Raw genomic sequence first — 22365 nt, 5'->3', positions numbered from 1 at the left:
TTAGTGATTAGCAGAGACTAGGGGGTAGGAAAAATGGGAGATAACTGCTTTATGGGTATCGAGTTTCTGTTTGGAGTGATGGAATAGTTGTGGAAATAGACAGTGGTGAGGGTTGCACAACACTGTTAATGTAATTAATGCCACTGAATTGTACATTTAAAAATGGCTAAAATGGCAAGTTTTGTTATATATATGCTACCACAACAAAAAGAGAATAAGCAAAGGACTAGATTCATTCAGCATAAAAGTTTTCATACAGAAATAGTATTTGATTTTATATTGCTTCACAAACAGTGATGCATATAGGTATAAGTTGATATTCTTTAGTTTTTTCAAAATTTACGAAGATGTTCATCACGGCATCACTTATAAAAGAAAAAAAAACTGGGAGCAACCTAACATCCAACGACAGCTGAACAGTTAGACAAATTACGGTAATTAACTTTATGGGAAATTACACCGTCATTAAAATAATCATTATGTAGCAACGTAAAAACTGATTATGATATATTAAATAAAAAGGATATTTTGTATATTGTCATTGCAATTGTACTTTAGGTGGGAAAACAATAACTATTAGGCTAGGGCTGTGGGATTGAGTAATTTTAAAATATTGTCCCATGTTTTCTGTAATTTCGGTATATTTTATTATAAATAAATCAGTAAATTGGACGGTGCGATCACGAGCTCACTGCCCCGGTGCGGAGACAGATGACTTCCCTTCCTTCAGCGGTCCCATTCGAGTTTCCACAGCTGACGTGTCTTGGTTTCAGGCCCCAGGGGCGGCTCTCTGCGGGCCCCCGAACAGCTTTGTGAGGGACCATTATCCCAGCGAACGCGGCGTCTTGCTAGCGCTCTTCCAGTCCTAAATATCGCATGGGACACCCACCAAAACCCATCTGTTTACCTTGAGAAGCAAACTTAACTGGGGGCCCTGTATTTGCACCGCCAAGCCTGCAGCTCGGCCTCTGCGCCCACCCACCTGCCACCTCACCCCACTCCTCGCCGCCGCCGCCTCTCCTAACGCGCTCCTCCCCCTCCTCCCCCCTCTCACCCCCTCCCGGAGCCCGGGCTCCACCCCGCCCCTGCAGAACCCCGGTCCCCCGCACCCCAGTGGCTCTGGGCCGCGGAGCCGGCCCCCGCCTCCAGGCCCGGCGGGCGAGCGCGCAGGCGCGGAGGGCGGGAGCCGGCGGAATGGGGACTGCAGCGGCTGCAGCGGCGGCGGCCGGGGAGGGGGCGCGCAGCCCGAGCCCCGCCGCCGTGTCGCTCGGCCTGGGCGTGGCCGTGGTGTCGAGCCTGGTGAACGGGTCCACGTTCGTGCTGCAGAAGAAGGGCATCGTGCGCGCCAAGCGGCGAGGTAGGGCGGGCCGCGGCCCTGCTCGGGGTGGGGGCGGAGGCGTGGAGGGAGCAGCCACCGGCCGTGGGGAGGGGAGCAGCCGCGGGGTGGGGTGTTCCGGTCGTCGCCCGAGTGGGGTCCGGAGACGGGGCGGGGCACCTCGGAGGGCCAGCTGCGCGGGCGCGAGGTCCCTAGACCACCCGCAGCGCAGGCGCGGACGCGGTCCTGTGCGCCAGAAGCGCCGCCACCGCGGCCGAGCCTAGTCCTCCAGCAGCCCCGGAGGCGGCCGGTAAGCCCTGAGCGGTGGTAGTTGTGTCGCCGCCACGGTTTTTCTCCCTTCCCAGCGCTGGCGAAGCCTTCTTCAGTTTTATAAGGTTTCTCCCGCTGACTTCTTTCCTCCCTCCCAGACCCAATCGCTTTGCAGCCGTGCATCCCACCGACCTGCCCTCTGGTTGGCGCCCAGGCGTCCCTGTCACCCGCACCCACCGGCTGCTAGGGAAAGCTTCCTGTTTGCAGTATTCCCCGAATGGTCGGAGCCCAGTGCCTGCTCAGAAGGAGCGACGGGCCTCCCGCCTTTGCTGTGACTCCGGCCTGGGGTGCACTTGGAGGGCAGGACCTGCTGACTTCTCGCCCTGCAGTGGCCACACCAGTGCAGAAGTAAGAGCTGTGTGCTAGGCAGGCCGGGGTGGGACCTGCGGGCCAAGGAGGCGCTCGCTCTCAGGGTCGAGCGAGAGTTCTGACCTTTCCTGTGGCTTCTGTTCCTGGGGTCCTTATGACTACAAGTGATCTTCGGTGTGAAGAACACTCAAAGAAGATTAAAACCACCAAAAATGGGCCAACTGAGTATTCCCTGGGTGGATAAGCCACCAAACACCACTGCTTATCAATGTGGAAAGTGTTAAGATGTAGCAGAGTTCTTTGCCAGTGTTCTTCTGTAATAAGAGAGGCCTGAGACAGTTTACTGAACGCAAGATGTAGCATGCTTTGAAACTGAAAATCAACGTGTCCAGAAGGACTGAGAGAGTCTTGTGGTCGTTCTACAAGAATAGTGTTAGGGCTTCCCTGATGGCGCAATGGTTGAGAGTCCGCCTGCCGACGCAGGGGACACGGGTTCGTGCCCCGGTCCGGGAAGGTCCCACATGCCGCCGAGCGGCTGGGCCCGTGAGCCATGGCCACTGAGCCTGCGTGTCCGTGGCCTGTGCTCCGCAACGGCAGAGGCCACAACAGTGAGAGAGGCCCGCGTACCGCAAAAAAAAAAAAAAAAGGAGGAAACCGCCAGGTCATGGGTTTAAGATAAGTAAACTTATTTAATAGTTCAGATTCTATAATGCAAGTGAAACTCTGTCGAGTGTCCTGGATGATCAGCCAGGAGTGAACTGAGGAAAGAGATAAAGGGGCCTACAATATTGAGTGAAAATATAAAATCAGAGATATTTGTTAAAGAATTCAACTTCGAAGTGAAAACATTGCAGTCTGTACATAAAATCTAAATAAAACCAAGCGTGGTTTCCCTAGGATGCAGATGTATCTCTAAGGTAACAAATGGACATCTGGCAGTAGAGCACTTTTAAGGGAGCACATATCAGTTTGAGGGGCTCCAGGGGTGGGTGACATGATCGTCATGATTCAAAAATAAACAGCACACGTGCCCTTGATAGGATAGGTACATGATCTCCAAAACCCATGACCCCAGTCTAACCATGAGAAAAACAGCACACAAACCTGAATTCAGGAACAGCCTACAAAATACCTGACCAGTCCTCCTGTCAAGGTCGTAAAGTCTGACAGACTGTCGTAGCCAGGACACATGGCCATAAGACATTAGGTAAAATCTAAGGAAACCTGAATATAGACTTCAGTTACCAGAAAATTATTGAGTAAAACTAAATTATTTCAGCTCAGCTTATGTGTTCAAGGGAATTAGTGACTAAGAAAATAAAAAACACAGCAACCTGAAAAAAAAACATTATTCATGCTTTTATTTATACCTGCATACTATGTCCTTAAATAAATGAGTGAAAATGTGATATTTGCTGATTTCATACTTCTCCAGTTACTACCCACCACTACTAATTCAAGCTACCTGGCTTGCTCATAATGGTGGAAGACAGACATACAGTCTTGTTTTGATAAATTTAGTTTTGATTTGTTCAACAGATATTCACGAAACTCTTATTATGTGCCAGGCACTGTTGTAGGTATTGAGGATGCATAGTTTTAGCATCTACTTCCCCTGAAACCTTTTTCTGCCTCTGCTAATAAGCAGCATAGTTGGCCGTTGTAAAATGACTGAAATGGGGGAGATCGGAGGAAAGAGGGGGTGCTAAAAACTGGGGAGTCAAGTTCTTGTGCTAAGGGAGACCTGATGGTCTTACACTGTAAAAAGCTGTCTCACTGAAAGTTTCAGCTTTATTGCACTGCCGTGCACCAGCATTTCTTTCAAGTCTCAGCTTCAGGAGAGCCAAGTTCTGGTCACAGCCCTTCCTTTGTGGGGGAGGAGTTGGGGTGCAGCTTTCTCTGTTACCAGCTTTCACTCTTGAAAGGACCTTCCCAATGAATGGAATATCATTCATGGAATGGAATGGATAGGCTAGGAGCACCATCCACAACACAGGCTCAAGGTGAACTGCCTCACTCCTGGTGTGGCTTTGAAAGACCCTGAAGATGGGAAGAGGGCAGGGGACACCTGGGGCCACAGGTCATTGATAGTATGTTTAGTGTTAGAGCCCACTTGAAGCAGAGCTTAGAAGAGAGAAACAAGGTGACCATCAAGTCTGAAGATAATTTGTTGAAAGCCAGTTGCAACATTAGAATTCTGTGCTGGTGAATAGGTGAGGATGTCCTGGGAGCCTTTTAACTGGGGGGGATGATATCCTGCCCTCAGACAGACATTGTGGAGACAGCCTCAGGAAAGTCATAGAATTGCATAGATGAGTGACTCTATGTAGAATGTCCTAGGCCAGGAAGAACCACGATCTTTTTAAAATCCCTTTCATCAAAACTGGGAGATACCACCTAACACACATTAGGATGGCTATTGTTTAAAAAAAAAAAAAAGCAGAAAATAACAAGCATTGGTGAGGATGTTGAGAAATTGGAACCCTTGTGCACTGTTGGTGGGAATGTAAAATGGTGCAGCTGCTATGAAAAACAGTAGGGAGGTTCTTCAAAAAATTAAATGTAGAATTACCATATGGCCCAGCAATTCCACTTCTGAGTATGTGTATCCAGAAGAAGTGAAAGCAGGGACATGAACAGATATTGGCACACCCATGTTCATAGCAGCATCATTCACAGTAGAGAAAATGTGGAACAAATTGTGGTATATACGTTCAGAGGAATATTACTCAGTCTTAAAAAGGAAGGAAATTCTGACACATGCTACAACATGGATGAGCCTTGAGGACATTATGCTAAGTGAAATAAACCAGTCACAAAAGGACAAAGCTTGTATGATTCCACTCATATGAGGTACCTAGAATAGTCAAATTCACAGAGACAGAAAGTAGAATGGTGTTGCAGGGGGCTGTGAGGAGGGGGGATGGGAAGTTAGTGTTTAGTGGGCACAGAGTGTCTGTTTTGGAGGATGGGTTAGTTCTGGAGATGGATGGTGGTGATGATTGCACGGCAAGGTGAATGTACTTAATGCCATGGAACTGTACACTTAAAAATGGTTAAAATGCTAAATATTATGATATATATTTTAACGCCATAAAAAAGTCCTTTTCAGATTTCATAGTCTCCTTCCTGAGAGGAGTACAGCCTAGTGGTGTAGTCACACTGTTAAGATGCTCGGAAGGTGAGTGAGTTGTCTTGTGAGAGTGGAAACTGGGATCCAAGCATCCCACCTGCCAGTCTCAAGCCTTCTGTACTGATTTTGAAGGGCATGTGCTCTCTGGTCATGGAATGTACATGTTTTCTCCTTGCCTCTCTTGCCGTTCCCAGGCACACACCTAGGTGCATGTACCCCCAAACCCAGAGCTGAGGCACACACATGTTATCTTCACCCCTGCAGCCCTTTGACTCTGTGGTTAGTTCCTCCAGCTTCTGTAAACCCTCCAGACCCTGACAGATGGGGTCAGCTTCCTCTCCTGCCGTGTGTCTTCTTGGTGCCTGTCTTCAGCCCCTTCCTGCCCCTGAAACCTGTGGTATGATGGCTTGTTCACTTGTCTGTGCTCCGCCTGGATCCTGGCTCTTCAAGGCAGGGCACATGTCCTGTCCACTGGGAGGCATGTGGTGGACACTCAGTAATGCTATCTAATTGGCCATGAGTAATCCTGGAGTAAAGAGGGTAAAACCAAACCTCGTATTTTATTTCTGAGCTTTCTTCAAATTATTCAGAGCTGACCTCATTTACCTGTGGCCTCTACTAAGTAATAGAATCCAGAGTTACTGCTAGATCTGAAAATCTGTAACCCTGATATCTATCTAGCTCCAAGGGGAGATCGTTGATAAGGAACATGGTGAGAATAGGGTGAGTGTTAAGAGCATTTGAATGGCTCCACAGCCTGTACATATCTGGTTTACTTGATAGTATTTCCATGAGAGGAGAAGATAAAGAAGGCTGCTACTTACAGAAGACTTATGATGTCCCTGACTCATGCATCTGTCATGTTCCATGGGCTGACTGGACTCAATGGGCCCCGCTTCCTTGGGGTCTCCAGTGGGTTGCGGTCAGATGGTGGCTGGGGCTAGAGTCATCTGAGATGACTTCTTCATCACTTGTCTGGGATAGCTGAGACAGCAAGATGGTTCCTGAGCTGCCTCCCCCCACCACCTCTTTTCATCCCTCCATATACTCTCTTCACACGTGGCTACCGTGGGCTTCCTTACACCATAATGGTCTCAGGGAAGTCAGACCCCTTACATGGTGGATAGCTTCCCCTAGACCAAACCTTCCAAAGACTAAGATGAGCGCCGAATGGATCCCTGTGCCCTAGCCTTGGAGGTCTGGCACTACCACTTCTGCCACATTCTGTTAGTGTACTCAGGGCCAGCCCAGGTCAACTGTGGGAGGGGATGGCATAGGGACATGGATCCCAGGAGGTGTGATACAGGAGAGGAAGTTGAGGCATGCATCCAATACAGGACTGGTTGCACTAGGATTTGAACCCAGCTTGGGCTGACTTTGAAGGTGGTTTTTCTCTGCTGCTCCCAGTGGGAAAGGTGGGGGGGAAGATACATAAATTCACCTATAGATAAGACTTTTCTAATGAGGGGCTTCACAGTCTATGTGGAAAAAGCTGGTACTCCGATACTGTTTTATTATAAATAAGTATAATAATACCCCAAACATTAAGTATAAATAATACCCCGAAACTAAGGCAAATAAGAATTTCTTATCATTTTCATGTGACAAATGTGGGAATAGATCACTAATATAAATTCCTACATGAAATACCTTTGGTGTTGATGAATTTCTGTTGGACAGAGTATATTTTTTCTTCAAAAATATTTATGCATAAATAGTATAAACTATAATGTAATTTATATTTCCAGCCCTTTAAGTCCTTAATGAGTAACCAACCAGGCCTTTTTTTTAATTTTTTTTTTTTGGCAGTACGCGGGCCTCTCACTGTTGGGGCCTCTCCCGTGGCGGAGCACAAGCTCTGGACACGCAGTCTCAGCGGCCATGGCTCACGGGCCCAGCTGCTCCGCGGCATGTGGGATCTTCCCGGACCGGGGCACGAACCCGTGTCCCCTGCATTGGCAGGCGGACTCTCAACCACTGCGCCACCAGGGAAGCCCCAGTCCTTCTTTTTTAAAAAAAATGTAGCCATGAGCGGCTAAAAAAGACCACTTTTCAAGAAGAATATGCTCAATCCCACACTCCCTAACCCCACACTCCCTAATGTTTCTGGGCCAGGAACCTGTGACAGTAAACTGACCCCTTTTAGATATTGCCTGGATCAGCCAGGGAGGGTGGGCAGGCAGAGGGTTTACCTTGCATGTTCATGCCCAGTCAGAGCTCTTTGGTATGATATGATTACTCAGCAGAGTATATCGTGAATTCACAGAACCTGGGCATAGTCATGCTTTTAAAAGAGCATCTTCTTCTTGGTTATAGAAATATAGTCATTGTTTAAAATCTGGGAAGTACATACAATTATGAATAGGAAAATAAATAGCATTTATCTCCTCACCTTCAGGTAACCACTATTACAATTAGGGTGTATTTCTTCCTAGTCACATTCAATACTTATATTTCAAAATTGAATTTTAATGAATAAATCCTGTGTACAAAAAATATATAACACATATGTAGGGTATAGAGAATAATAAGATAAATATCAAGGGGTTTTTTGTTTTGTTTATTTATTTATTTATGGCTGTGTTGGGTCTTCGTTTCTGTGCGAGGGCTTTCTCTAGTTGCGGCAAGCGGGGGCCACTCTTCATCGCGGTGCGCGGGCCTCTCACTGTCGCGGCCTCTCTTGTTGCGGAGCACAGGCTCCAGACGCGCAGGCTCAATAATTGTGGCTCACGGGCCCAGTTGCTCTACGGCATGTGGGATCCTCCCAGACCAGGGCTCGAACCCGTGTCCCCTGCATCGGCAGGCAGACTCTCAACCACTGCGCCACCAGGGAAGCCCCAAAATAGAGTTTTAAAAGTGGTGATGTTTCGATAAACTGTGTGTATGTGTGTATAGTACATATATATAGTACGTGTATAGTATAGTACGTGTGTGTATAGGAGTCATGACTGAGAGCTCATATTCTTAGATTGTTCTGTTCACATCAGCAGAGCCTGACAGTACAGGTATAAATGCCTGACATCTACCTGTCGTGGAAACAGGAATTGGCCACTTTGGCTTCTCTGTACTCAGGGTGAGTGGGGGCAGCCCTGGTTTTCAGAGAAAGGGAGAGGGAAAATGCTGCAGTAAAAGTGAGGAGGAAGAGAACACTTTTCAAGGGCAGACACCATGCCTTGGGAATCTTTATAAGTCTTTGTATTCACCAAGGAACGTGATGCTTCCGGTAAACATTTGATAGAGAGCTTCCCTGGAGGGAGTATGTGTTAATATATACTGGACTTACTCCCTGTGGAACACAGAAACTGTGAGAAACTGTCACAATGGTTATTGCATTATGGTCAGCATTGTGTGGGCTAACCTAGAAGTTTAGTTATTGTTTATAAACTATTTTTTCTTTTTAAATATTGGAGTATAATTACATATAGTCAGCTGCATAGATCTTAAGGGTCAGTTTGGTGAGGTGTTTTTTTTTTTTACAAGAATGATTTTTTAAAAATATTTATTTATTTTATTATTTATTTTATTTTTGGCTGCGTCGGGTCTTAGTTGCCGCACGCCAGATCTTCGTTGCCGTGTGTGGGCTTCTCTTTAGTTGTGGCGTGAGGGTTTTCTCTCTCTAGTTATGGCACACACTCTCCAGAGCACATGGGCTCTGTAGTTTGCGTCACGCAGGCTCTCCAGTTGAGGTGCGCTGGCTCAATAGCTGTGGCACGAGGGCTTAATTGCCCTGTGGCATGTGGGATCTTAGTTCCCTGACCAGGGATTGAACCCACGTCCGTGGCCTTGGGAGGTAGATTCTTTACCACTGGACCACTGGGAAAGTCCCAGTTTGGTGAGTTTTGACAAATAAATATACCTGTGTAACCAACACCTCGGTGAAGAAATTGATTATTGCTGTCATCCTAGAAAGTTCTCTCGTGTTCTTTTTCATTCTGTCCTCCCTACACCAGAGGGTCTGCTCTCCTAGTATCCATCTGCATAGATTGAATTAGTTTTGCCTGTTCTTGAACTTCATATAAATCATACAGTATGTATTCTCTTATGTCTACTCTTCTTTCTTTCTTTCATCATGGTTTGAATATTCATCGTGATATATGTAACAGTCGTACTTATATTGCTAAGTAGTGTTCCATTGTTTGAATATACCGCAATTTGCTCATCTATTCTGAAAATTTGGTTGTTTCCAAATTTTTGCTGTTTGAGGAAAGCTGCAATGACAATTCTTACATAATTCTTTTTTGACTTAAAGTCTTCTTATCTTTGGGGTAAATACCTTGGAGCATTGCTGGATCATGCAGTGCTGGATCATGCAGTAGGTGTATAATTAAATTTTAAGAAACTGCTGAACACTTTCTAACTACAGGTGTACCATTTTACCCTCCCATCAGTAATGAATGAGTGTTCCAGGTGCTCCACGTTCTCTCCAACATTTGGTGTTGTCATCTGTTTAATTTTAGCCATTCTGGTGAGTGTACAGTGGTATCTCATTGTGATTTTAATTTACATTCCCCTGATACCTAATGATATTGAGCATCTTTTGATGAGTTTATTGGCCATTTGTATACAGTCTTTTTGAGGTGTCTTTTCAAGACTTTTGCCCGTATTTTAGTGGATTATATCTTTTTATTATTGATAGTGTGCATTATATGTAACATGTATGTATAATCTGGATACAAGTCCTTTGGCAGATTTAGGAATTGCAAATATTTTCTCTGAGGCTTGTCTTTTCATTTTCTTAATGTTTCCTCTTGAAGAGCAGAAATTTTTAATTTTGATGAAGTCTAACTTATCATTTTTTTCCTTCTATGTGGTTAGTACTTTTTGATTTCTGCCAAAATAAAATCTTTGTTTCTCCTCAGGTCACAGTGGCATCCTCCTGTGTTTTCCTCTAGGAGTTTTATAGCTTTCGCTTTTACCTTTAGGGCTGTAAGCCATCTTGAGTTAATTTTTGTGTATGAGTGAGGTATGAATCAAGGTTCAGTATTTTCCCTACTGGTATCCATTTGGTTCAGCATCGCTTGTTGAGGAAATTTCCCTACTGAATTATACTGTTGCTTTAGTCCATGATCTGACTGTACATGTGTGAGTCTATTTCCGAACTCTATTCTGTTTTATTGTATATGTCTATCCTTACACCAGTCTGTATTGATGATGTAGTTTTAAATCTTTTTTAAAAATCTTAAAAAATCTAATTTTTAAATCTTAAAATCAGATAGTATAAGTCATACAGTTTTGTTCTTCTTTTTCAAGATTGCCCAACTATTTCTTTAGGAAAATAAGTTCTGCATATCTAATAGCCAACATACAAAAGAACTTCAAGTACTAAATTCATTCATAAATTGGTGAATACCAAGTGCTCAGATTGAGTCTAATTAATGCCCTCATCTAGCTGTGTTGGTGTCAGGAAAGAAGTTTTCTTGATAGTCCTTTTTTAAGAACTCTGTAAAAACTATGTAGCATCTTTTTACACATTTTTTAAAGTTAAGGCATTAATTAATTTGTAAAGGACTTAGTGATCCACTCTTGCTTTGCTGATAGGAGCAATTCTGTTGTTGCTGTACAGAGCACACACGAGTGGAAGCAGTTTTGCTGTGGTATAATCAGCAAGTAAATAAACTAGATGACTGCCTCTATTTTTGTGCTAGAAAGTCATATTTTAAGGACATTTCTGATACACATTTAAACCTAAATGGAAGGTTTTAAAAGCCACGAGTCCATGGTTGGACAACATCAATGCCAATTGATATTATCATCCTGACAAGTCTCTTTTGTATTTGCACAACACTTCTTTGTCTTGTAGTTCAGCTGTTATAAACAACCGTTCAACTCTCATCCAAGGTTTCCAGTATGAGGGGGAAAAAAATTCTAGACTTTAGATATTGCTACCTTTGCAACCCACACCTAGGAGTGGAGGGGAGGAGGCATGAGTATAGTCAAATAAACAAACAGAAAACCAGTGTTCTACAATTCTGAGGTTCCTTGTTCTTGCTAAGGCCAGAGAACTTGAAAAGTCCCAGGCATCAGCTGGGAAGAGGATGAGCATGGCCATAGGCTTGAACAGGTGCCTCCTGAGGGTGTCAGGTGAGTAACTTTAGGATTTTTAGGGACAGTGATGAAGGTGAAACTGTGAAGAAACCAAGTCATTTTAGGACATAAGAAAATAATATCTATGACAGGGCCAATGGCTAACATGGAATGCAGGTTCCTAGGAATTTCTGGCTGCAGGAGGATGGAACCTGGGGCAGCCAGCTCAGTGAAGATGCTAGGCACAGGTGGATGGGCAAGAAGAGCCATAGGCTACTTCCGTGGGCACTGGGGATGTTGCTGAGCTGGAGCCCTTGGGGGCCATGGAGAGCAGTATCACTTTGATCTACAGTTAGGGGTGTGGGGCAAGTATCCCGACAGAAAATCTTAACTTACGTAATGTCCATGGAAGCAGAAAAATTTTGCCTAATATTGGCTTAAAAGGTGAGGGTGATCGCAATACCTTTGGATTTCAGCAAACACAAACTCCTCCTGGGGAGTATGAGTGGGAGGACCCTAAACACTTGGAACTAACCTGTACCTTTTGACTAAAGGGAGACCAAAGGCTTGTTATTTCTCTAGCCCTGGCTACGAGGTATCCCAGGTTCTTCCCCATTTTAGTGACAGTCCATTTCAGACTGTCAAAAGCACGTGCTGTGTGGTAGTTAATGGTGTGGGGGAAACTATAGCAGTGAAAGAGGAGAGCTTCAGTGGGTCCCATTGTGCTGGCATCCTTGGACAAGCTTTCACTGCCCGAGTGTTGCCCACATTCTAGCTGCTGCTGTAGCAGTGATCCCGTGACTGCGTAAGCACTCACGACAAAACTGTATTCATCACAGTAAAAGGAATTGGCCTTTCCCTGCCCCCAGCATAGACCCCCAACAGAAAAGATTGTGACTGATTCCTTGATCTCAGAGTCCCTAAAATCTTTCGAATATTATATATAGAATTTTTGAAAAGCTGTTGAGTAAATTATTGTGTGCATCTGCTATAAAAACAAGCTTCAAGATCTAGAATGAAATGTGTTCACAGTTATTTTAAATAATAAGCAATAATATTTACTTATACACAAAAGAGAGCAGGAGTGGCCATGCTAGTATGAAACAGAACAGACTTTAAGGCAAAAATTGTTACTGTAGCCAAAGAAGGACATTTTTTTTTTGGCTGCATTGTGTCTTCTTTGCTGCACGCGGGCTTTCTTTAGTTGTGGAGAGCGGGGACCACTCCTCGTTGCGGTGCACGGGCTTCTCATTGCTGTGGCTTCTCTTGTTGTGGAACACGGGCTCTAGGCATGCGGGCTTCAGTAGTTGTGGCTCGTGGGCTCTAGAGCGCAAGCTCAGTAGTTGTGGCACACGGGCTTAGTTGTTCCACAGCATGTGGGATCTTCCCGGACCAGGGCTCGAACCCGTGTCCCCTGCATTGGCAGGAAGATTCTCAACCACTGCGCCACCAAGGAAGCCCAAGAAGGACATTTTATAACAATGAAAAGGTCTACTATAAGTTTATACTTGATTTCCTTTGTTTTCTAAGCTTCTTTAGGATATAAAATAACAAAGTTAACATCTTTATTATAAGTTACAACAATATATTGTTGGGTTTGTAACATAAAAAATGTAACATATATAACAATAATTAAATAAAGACCACTGATCTGTTCTTTGTATCTATAAATTTGGTTTTGTTGAAAATTTTTTTAATTGAAATATAGTTGATTTGCAATATTAGTTTCAGGTGTTCAGCAAAGTGATTCAGTTATTTATATGTATTTTTTCAGATTATTTTCCATTATAGGTTATTACAAGATATTGAATATTGTTCTCTGTGTTATACAGTAGATTTTTGTTGCTTTTCTATTTTATATATAGTAATGTGTATCTGTTAACCCCATACTCCTTATTTATCTGCCCCTCCTTTTCCCCTTTGGTAACCATAATTTTGTTTTCTGTGTCTGTGAGTCTTTTTCTGTTTTGTATATAGATTCATTTGCATTATTTTTAGAGTCCCCATGTAAGTGTTATCATATAATGTTTGTCTTTGACTTAACTTCACTTAGTATGATATTCTCTAGGTCTATCTCCATTGTTACAAATGGCAATATTTCATTCTTTTTAGTGGCTGAGTAATGTTCCATTTTGTGTGTGTGTGTGTGTGTGTGTGTGTGTGTGTGTGTACACACACACACGCACACACCCCATATCTTCTTTATCTGTTCATCTGTTGATAGACACTTAGGTTGCTTCCGTGTCTTGGTTATTGTAAATCATGCTGCTGTGAACATCAGGCTGCATGTATCTTTTCAGATTAGAGTTTTCATCTTTTCCCAATATATAACCAAGAGTGGAGCAATCGCTGGATCATATGATAGCTCTATTTTTAGTGCTTTAAGGAACCTCCATACTGTTTTCCATAGTGGCTGCACCAATTTATATCCCTACCAACAGTGTAGGAGAGTTCCCTTTTCTCCACACCCTCTCCAGTATTTATTATTTGTATACTTTTTGATGATAGCCATTCTGACAGGTGTGAGGCTCATTGTGGTTTTGATTTGCATTTCTCTAATAATTAGCAATGTTGAGCATCTTTTCATGTGTCTGTTGGCCACCTTTATGTCTTCTTTGGAGAAATGTCTATATAGATCTTCTGCCCATTTTTTGATTGGGTTGTTTGTTTTTTTGATATTGAGTTGCATAAGCTGTTTGTATATTTTGGAAATTAAGCCCTTGTTGGTTGTGTCATTTGCAAATATTTTCTCCCATTCCGTAGGTTGTCTTTTTGTTTCTTTGATGGTTTCCTTTGCTGTGCAAAAGTTTTTAAGTTTGATTAGGTACCATTTGTTTATTTTTGCTTTTATTTCTTTTGCCTTGGGAGCCTGATCTAAGAAAATATTGCTATGATTTATGTCAGAGAATGTTTTGCCTATGTTCTGTTTTAGGAGTTTTATGTCTTATATTTAGGTCTTTATGTCATTTTGAGTTTATGTTTGAACATGGTGTGAGGGAGTGTTTTAATTTCATTGATTTACGTGACGCTGTCCAGCTTTCCCAACACCACTTGCTGAAGAGAATGTCTTCTCCATTGTATATTCTTGCCTCCTTTGTTGAAGATTAATTGACCATAGGTATATAGGTTTATTTCTGGGCTGTCTATCTTGTTCCATTGATCTGTCTGTTTTTGTGCCAGTACCATGCTGTCTTAATTACTGTAGCTTTATAGTATTGTCTGAAGTCTGGGAGGATTATGCCTCCAGCTTAGTTCTTTTTCATCAGGATTGCTTTGACAATTCTGTGTCTTTTTTTTTTTTTTTTCAGATTCCACATGTAAGTAAAAGACATGCTCTAAAATAGCCACAGTGTGATTTAGCACATTTGGGAAATTGAACAAGGATTCTATACTAATAGTTGATCATTGTTCTGCAGTGTTCACTGCAGGGCATTCTTCAGCTCAGCTCTACTTTCTGATATGTAGGACATCATGGGCCACATTTGTATCAGACACACTCAGAGGGACATGGGACAGGGGCCACAGCCAGTGTCAGGCCCTCTCTGTTGGAGCCTGGTAGCAGAGGCAGAGCATGGTTTAGGGTCCCAGAGGCAGAACTGCAGCAGACGGTGACACAGCTGCCCAGCCTTACAAGCCTCATGCCCTCCAGTATAAAGTCATAGAGGCAGGAATCCCGGGCCCTGAAAGAGCTGTTCCTATTCTCAGAGGTATTGCACTAGGGGAGCCCAACCTCCAGTCAGATGCCATTTGCCCGTCAGAGGTCATTTTTACCTTACGTGCTGTCCCCTGGCCACATGGCTGTCAGCTTTATAGTCGCATTCTCATGCAGAAAGTGAAGGGGTTTTGTTACTCAATTATCTACAACAATCCATATTGAAGTTTTGCCAGTTGCCCCAATGTTGTCCTTTATAGCAGCCTTTTTTCCCATCTAACATCATGTGTTTAGTCACATCTCTTTTGTTTCCTGTCATTTGCAACAATACCTTTGTCTTTCATGACCTTGCCGATTTTGAAGTGTACAGGCCAGCTGATATGTGGACCATTTCACAATTTCCTCATGATTAGATTCAGGTGATGCAGTCTGGCAGGAGTACTGCAGATGTGATGTTGTGCCTTTCTCAATGCGCCCTCAGGAGGTGCAGGATTTGGTTTGTCCCACTGCTGATGGTGTCAACTTTGACCACTTAGTTAAGGTGATGTCCGTCAGGGTCTTAGAGTACTGTAAAGATAACTTTTTCTCTTTGTGATTAATAAAAAAACTGGTGGAGGTGATTCATGGAGGTTACGTGGCAATCCTGTCCCTCAACAAACTTTCATTCACTTATTTTAGTCTCGATTGATGGTTCTTGCCTGAATCAGTTTTTACTGTGATGTTACCAAATGGTGCTATTTGAACTAGACCATTCCTTCCACTCTATCATTACTTATTGGTCTCATTTTCTTAAAAGTACTTTTTAAATACCTGTAGCTCTGCTCCTCAAAGAAGCAGCCTGGCTTCCTATGTTCATTATACCAAATTATTGCGAATTAAAACATCCAAATAGATTAGGTGTTTTAGTCTGAAGTGAAAAAATCCTGTTAGACTGGGAGCATTTTGACATACCTGAAGAAGGACAAAAGGAGAGATGGATGTGACGAGGAGACCTGCTCCCATCTGTGCCTGCCCTGGCATGCATTGGGGCATAAGAGGGTAATCCAAGAGAGTAAAAGGGAAACCACTGTGTACAATGTCCGATCATTGAGTGAGTGTAAGGGTCTGCTTTCAACCATTTTCACATGGTTGCAAAAAGAGCCATGTCACAAAGGTTCTACATTATGAACCTGTTTAAGCAGCAAGTCACAGAACCCTGTACTAGAAAAATTATCATATAAATGGGTTTCAGTAAATGCATGAGAGAATTGGACTTTGAAGGTCAAATCTCGTTTGAAATCAACATATAAAAAGTTACTCCAAAGAATATTTGTCTCTAGATGATGTGTTGAGCCCCACTCCCAAATAAAGTACAATTTATAAAGATTTTATTTGCTTGGGTCAGCTTGTGTTGATTGCAGAAAGTATTTTGCCACTTTTAATCGTTTCTCATGCTGCTCTTTATAGACTACTTTAAAGTTTCTTTGTAGGGTGAATAAAAGTATGGCATTCATTCTTTTCAATTTTAGTTTTATTTAAAAATTCCTCTTTTAAGTGTGTAGCTTGTAAACCTCTTGGTTCGTACTTTCCTGATGTTTTTGTCTCACTCTTTTACAGGTACCTCCTATTTAACAGACATTGTGTGGTGGGCAGGAACAATTGCAAGTAAGTACTCTTTGTGGTGAAGAGCTTGGTCTCCTTTTGTAAGATCAGTCATTTGTCTGTCAGGGCTGGATGGAGGGGGTGGGATGAGCTTAGCTTGTTCTTTGGAATGAGGACCAGGATGGTGGGAGACAGTAGAGGGTGAAGGCAGAGGATCCTGCTGCCTGCTGTTGGCCCTGAATTTTGTCCAGGTCAGACTGTCCTGGGTCTGAAGAAATTAAGCAGCTCCTGCTTCCTCATCTGTAGTTGGGCTGTGGGCATTTGGTGAGCTTGTGCCCCACACAACTAGTTTTACAAAGGAGTTTCTTCACTCAGCCTTAAGTACCAGATCAGAGGTCATGTGTTATAATATAAAAATAATAAAATTAGAGTTCAGACCTTTACATATATAAAGAAAAATTCTGTTAGATATTTCAGATATATCTTGAGGTCTTTTTGTCACACATTGTCTTTTAGGCAAGAAATTTTCTAGTAGACATTGATTCATCGAAGAACTCATTTTTAAGCTCTATCTATCTATCTATCTATCTGTCTATCTCAGTGCAGCCCCAGGCACAGCCCTGTACAGGCAGTAGTGTTTCCACTTGATGTGCCAGCAGTGTGTCACTGGAATAGATCCCAGGCCACTTGAAGGGGCATGGAAAGCTCTACATGATCTATCTTAAAACAGGGATGTGTTAAGAAGAAAGTGGAAATATACTCTTGTACCCACTGTCGGTCACTGCTGGGTAGACTGGGAATTTCCATAGAGGGTTGAAACTAATTGGGCCAGTGATACTATGGGGCCTGCTCTCCTCTGCCCTCAGGACTCTTAATCATGCAAATGATGCCCCATATTTCCTTCCTCACCAGTAATGAGAAAGAAGTAGCCCTTTCAGAGCACAGTCTTGCAAAATTCAACTCTGTGATGAATGCTCAAAGAGATTTTTGTAATTGCAGTGATACCCTTGTGATTCTCTTGACAGTGGCTGTTGGCCAGATTGGAAACTTCCTGGCTTACACGGCGGTCCCCACAGTCCTGGTGACTCCTCTTGGTGCCCTTGGAGTGCCATTTGGGTGAGAGCTGGGATTCTGTGTTTTGCTTTTTAATGTGTAGTTTAGGTATAAGAAAACTTTTCATTTTAAATGTTTCTGTTAAAATAATAAAAGTAGAAGTGTAACTGAAGATATGTCTTCAGTATTGCATTCCATATAGTTTAATTTTTATCCCTTCAGATTTAGTTGTATGAATTATTAACCCTGTCTTAGACATTTGCTTCAGTATATTTCAAATCCTTACTTATTCATGGATACCAACATGATGTCATCACTCTCCTGGTCTTTGCTCTGGAAGACTTCCTAGAGACTGGAGTCTTCCTAGCTCCTTGGCAAGTGATTCTGAGAAATCAATAAGCAAAACTAGTCAGTTGGTGTTTTATTTGGGTCCCTAGCATCCCCTGCTGGATGCTGGGCAGTCCCCTATCTCAGGAGATTATGGAGGTTGGGACAAATGACACATGGGCTCCAGTGGGTTGTGTAAAAGGATTCACGACTCACAACAGTCAATAGCAAATGTATCACCCGAGGAGAATAGCTCTGGTTTGGTCTGGAGTAGAACAGGAGCAACGCGGGGCCTTGAGTTTTTATTGCAGTTACGAAGTGAGCCAGGTGGAGGTTCCCATGCTCAGTCTGAGGCTTACATGGTTTGAAATTTTAGTGCCAAGGGCCTGAGGGTGTGAGCTGTCCTTCTTATCAGGTTACCTGGATATGGGGCAAAAGGGAAAAGAGAGGACTGGGGAAAGCAGCCAGCTACCACAAATGAGGTCTTTCTCTTTATCACACTTGGCTTACCTATGAAAATGATTTTATGAGACATTTATTAAATATATTAACACATATCCTCTTGTGAACCTTTTTATATTATTTTACCTTTGAAGAAATCATTAATAAACAGAGGTAGAATAGAAGCGAAATAGCATCCAGGTTTCTAATTCATTGATATATTGGTATTCTGCTATATTCCAGACAGAGCTCCAGATCCTTGCAGAGAAGTGTGTCTATGGTAGATGTATTTAATTGCCTACCTTAACGTCGCTTAGGCTTTAAGGTTCTGTGGCCTAAAAAGCACAAAAGCGTTTTCCACGTGTGAACCTTTGAAAATGTGTTTGTAGTACATTGTTCTAATCCAAACATATGCTTAGTATCACGTGTGGCTTAACATCACTTTGCATTTTGGATGGCCCTGAAAAGCTTAGATTACATGAGTGGGGCTCTCATTGGGGAATCACCACTTCAGCTTCTCAGAGCCCAGCCTCACTCACCGTTTCCTGAAAAATAATCAGGCAAATAAACAACCCAACCATATGATGTTTGCACTTTTAATGCACACATATTAAAATGCCTTGCTTCATTAATTTCCAAAGAACTGTCAATTCTTAAGGACTTTGATAATTCAAAGACTCCTCACTAGAAATGTTCACTGCTCCAGGTCTTCAGGAGACGTTTCCCAAAGAACCGTGTGAGATGGCATTCTGGATTAAAAAAATGTTCAACTCAGGATCCCAATAAGATGTTTTTTAAAAATAAGAAAACAAATTAATTTGGAAAAAGTAAAGATATCAATATGTAGGTACATAGGTATATGTATATTTAAAAGAAGTTCTTTTTTTGTTAATGGGATGAGGTTGCTAGAATTACATAGAAACAGAAATGGAAAGAACGTGGCACTGGGAAAAAAGATGTCTAATATCAGTGAAATAGAATAGAGAGTTCCCAAATAGGTCCACTTTTCACTGCAGTGGTTTAATGTATGATAAAGTAATCATCACAACAAAGTACTTTTAAAAAGGCTTTTAAAAATGTTTTATTTGGAATTAATTTCCAAATTACAGAAAAATTATAAGGTTAAGAAAAATTAAAACAGCATCCACATACACCTCACCCAGATACATCGATTGTTCTATCCCACTCACTCCATCATTTCCTTTCTCTGTATCAGGGTTTTCCGACCTTGATGCTATCACCATTTGGGGCCAGATAATTCTTTGTTTTGGGGGGCTGACCTGTGCTTTGTAGGGTGTTTAGCAGCATCCCTGGCCTCCACCCATCAGATACTGGTAGCTCCCTCTCCCCAAAATGTCTCTGGACATAAGCAAATGTCCCCTTGTGGGGCAAATCACCTTTGTTTGAGAAGCACTTTTCTATTATGAATGTGGTGCTTGTTTTGTTTTTTGGATTTTTTTTTTTGATCCATGTGACAATAGTTACATATATCATGATCCTTTACCCTTAAACACTTTGACTTGTATTTCCTAAGACGAGAGACATCCTTTCCATAACAATAGTATAATCATCAATTTTGATAAATTTAACATTATTATAATAAATGTATCTTTCTAATCTGCCTTCCCCATTCCAATTTTGTTAAGTGAACCATTATACCATTATTCTATACCATTATCCTTATACCGCCATCCTTTATACCATTATTTTTCCTTCTAGTGCAAGATGTAGTCTAGTATCTGCATTTAGTTGTCATATCTCCAGTTTAAAACAGAGGGTTTCTTTTCTTTTTTTTTTTTAATAAATAGTTTTGGGAAAACTGGTAAACAATTTTTAGGAACATCAGTTTAAATCCTAATCATAGCACCATCAAAATGTGATCTAAGTGAATTAAGCATTATGTACAGGATGGCCATCCAAGTGTGAAACAGAAACAAATACAACACTGAATCGTTTGTTGATATTACATTCAGTGCCTGATTTGTGTAATGACATTATTTGATATGTTGAGGTGTGTTATCTCACTCAGCGGTGCAGAGTATGCTATGTAAAGCTGACGTGAACCCAGTGTGTTAACTGGCATCTCCACTAATACCTACCTGAGTATCTATGGCATGTAGCTACAGATAGTTTATGTCTCTGATATTCATTGAACAAACCCGCATCTCTAGCACAAACCAGAGTAAGTCATACAGAGATTTTATCTGTAAAAAAGGAGGAAAAAAAGTTTAGCTATGTACCTAGAGTTTATGGTCCATGTGTAGGAAAACTTTTAATGTGTTTCAGATCTTAGAAGGTTAAGAAGTTTCAAACATTGGAAGCAATAAAAATGAAAAGGTTAATTTTCTACACTAAAAGATAAAATAAGAAGGATGTTTCTGTGTAATTCTAGCAACCTCATCCCATTAACAATGCAGGGGACACGGTTTCGAGCCCTGATCCGGGAAGATCCCACATGCTGCAGAGCAACTAAGCCCGTGCGCCACAACTACTGAGCCTGCACTCCAGAGCCCACGAGCCACAACTCCTGAAGGCTGGGTGCCTAGAGCCCATGCTCTGCAACAAGAGAAGCCACCGCAATGAGAAGCCCGCGCACCACAACGAAGAGTAGCCCCCACTCACAACTAGAGAAAGCCCGCACACAGCAACAAAGACCCAACACAGCTAAAAATAAATAAATTAAATAAATAAATTTTTAAAATGTATATATATTAAAAAAAAGAATTTCTTAAATTGACCAAAATAATATGAAAACCCCAATAGATAAAATGACAAAGGGCAAAAAGTGTCACTTTATACATAGGAAAATAAATTTATTCCACTAATGTTAAACCTCATTTTCAATAAAATGCACATAAGCAAACAGATTTAATAAACACCATATATGTGTGTGTGTGTGTGTGTGTGTATACACACACACACACACACAAAGGAAGAAGAGGAAATAGAACTATATAAGAGTAACATTATTGTATCTCACTGTAGTTAAGTTAGTATCAATTTGAAATGTATTCTCATAAGCCTTAGAGAAACCACAAGGAAAATAACTTAAAACAAGTATAGTGAAAAATATCATTAAGGGAATTAAAATGCCACACTGTAAAGATTCACTTAATGCAGAAGAAAGCAGTGAGAAATAGGGAACAAGAAAAAGACGTGAAGCATAGAAAACAAAAAGTAAGACGGCAAACATAATCTAACTATATCAATAAAAACATTAAATGTCAGTGGATTAAACAATCCAATTAAAAGGCAAAGATTGTCAGGCAGGATGAAAAACAAGATCTAGCTATATTCTTTCTACTTCAGACATACTTTAGATTCAGAGATACAAATAGATTAAATGTAAAAGGAAGGAAAAACATATATTATGCAAATAGTAACCATAAGAAAGTTGGAGAGGCTATGTATCAGACAAAATAGACTGTAAAACAAAACAAAACAAAAGTTACTAGAGATGAAGAGAGACATTTTATAATGACAAAAGGGGCAGTCCGTTAGGAAGACATAACAATTATAAACAAATAGGTACCTAAAAACAGAGATCCAAAATATATAAAAGAAAACCTGACAGAATGGAGAAATAGAAAGTTCAACAATAATAGTCACAGCCTTCAGTACCCCCCTTTCAATAATGGATAGAAAAGCTAGGCAAATGATCATGAAGGAAATAGAAGACTTGAATGACACTATATCCAAGTAGATAAAATAGACATCTTTAGAACACTCCACCCAACAATAGCAGAATTCATCTTCTTCCCAAGTGTACGTAGAACATACTTCAGGATAGACCATGTGGTAGGCCGTTAAAATCATCAATAAAATTGAAAGGGTTGAAATCATTCTCTGAACACAGTGGAATGAAATTAGAAAGTAAAATCAGTGAACTTGGTGAAATTCACAAATATATGGAAATTAAATAACTTACTACTGAATGATCAATGATCTGAAAAGAAATCATGGGACTTCCCTGGTGGTCCAGTGGTTAAGAATTGGTCTTGCAATGCAGGGAACACCAGATCGATCCGTGGTTGGGGAACTAAGATCCCACGTGCCATGGGGCAACTAAGCCCACATGCTGCAACTAGAGAGTCCACGTGCCACAACTAGGGAGGCTGTGTGCTGCCACTACTGAGTCCGTGCACTCTGGAGCCCGTGTGCCACAACTAGAGAGCCCATGTGCCGCAACTAATGAGCCCG

General features: G+C 42.0%; 1 protein-coding gene across 4 annotated transcripts in view; it reads left to right on the top strand.

The window, feature by feature from the left end:
• The first annotated feature begins 1095 nt into the window (after positions 1 to 1095).
• The window catches only part of NIPA1 (NIPA magnesium transporter 1), a 41771-nt gene continuing 20501 nt past the window's right edge, over positions 1096 to 22365 (top strand). For 2 of the 4 annotated variants that reach the window (XM_079923761.1, XM_079923760.1), the window contains exons 1-3: positions 1096 to 1357; positions 16360 to 16407; positions 17370 to 17460. In XM_079923761.1, coding sequence (XP_079779887.1) covers positions 1195 to 1357; positions 16360 to 16407; positions 17370 to 17460 — 302 coding nt within the window. In that variant the 5' untranslated portion in view covers positions 1096 to 1194. Of the gene's footprint in view, positions 1358 to 1560; positions 1626 to 1743; positions 1994 to 16359; positions 16408 to 17369; positions 17461 to 22365 lie in introns of those variants that run through there. The other 2 variants (XM_079923762.1, XM_079923763.1) reach the window with 2 other exon arrangements.

This window comes from Stenella coeruleoalba (assembly GCF_951394435.1).
Source record: "Stenella coeruleoalba genome assembly, chromosome: 6".
Classification (NCBI taxonomy): domain Eukaryota; kingdom Metazoa; phylum Chordata; class Mammalia; order Artiodactyla; family Delphinidae; genus Stenella; species Stenella coeruleoalba.
This window is presented reverse-complemented; position numbering and strand designations above follow the sequence as displayed.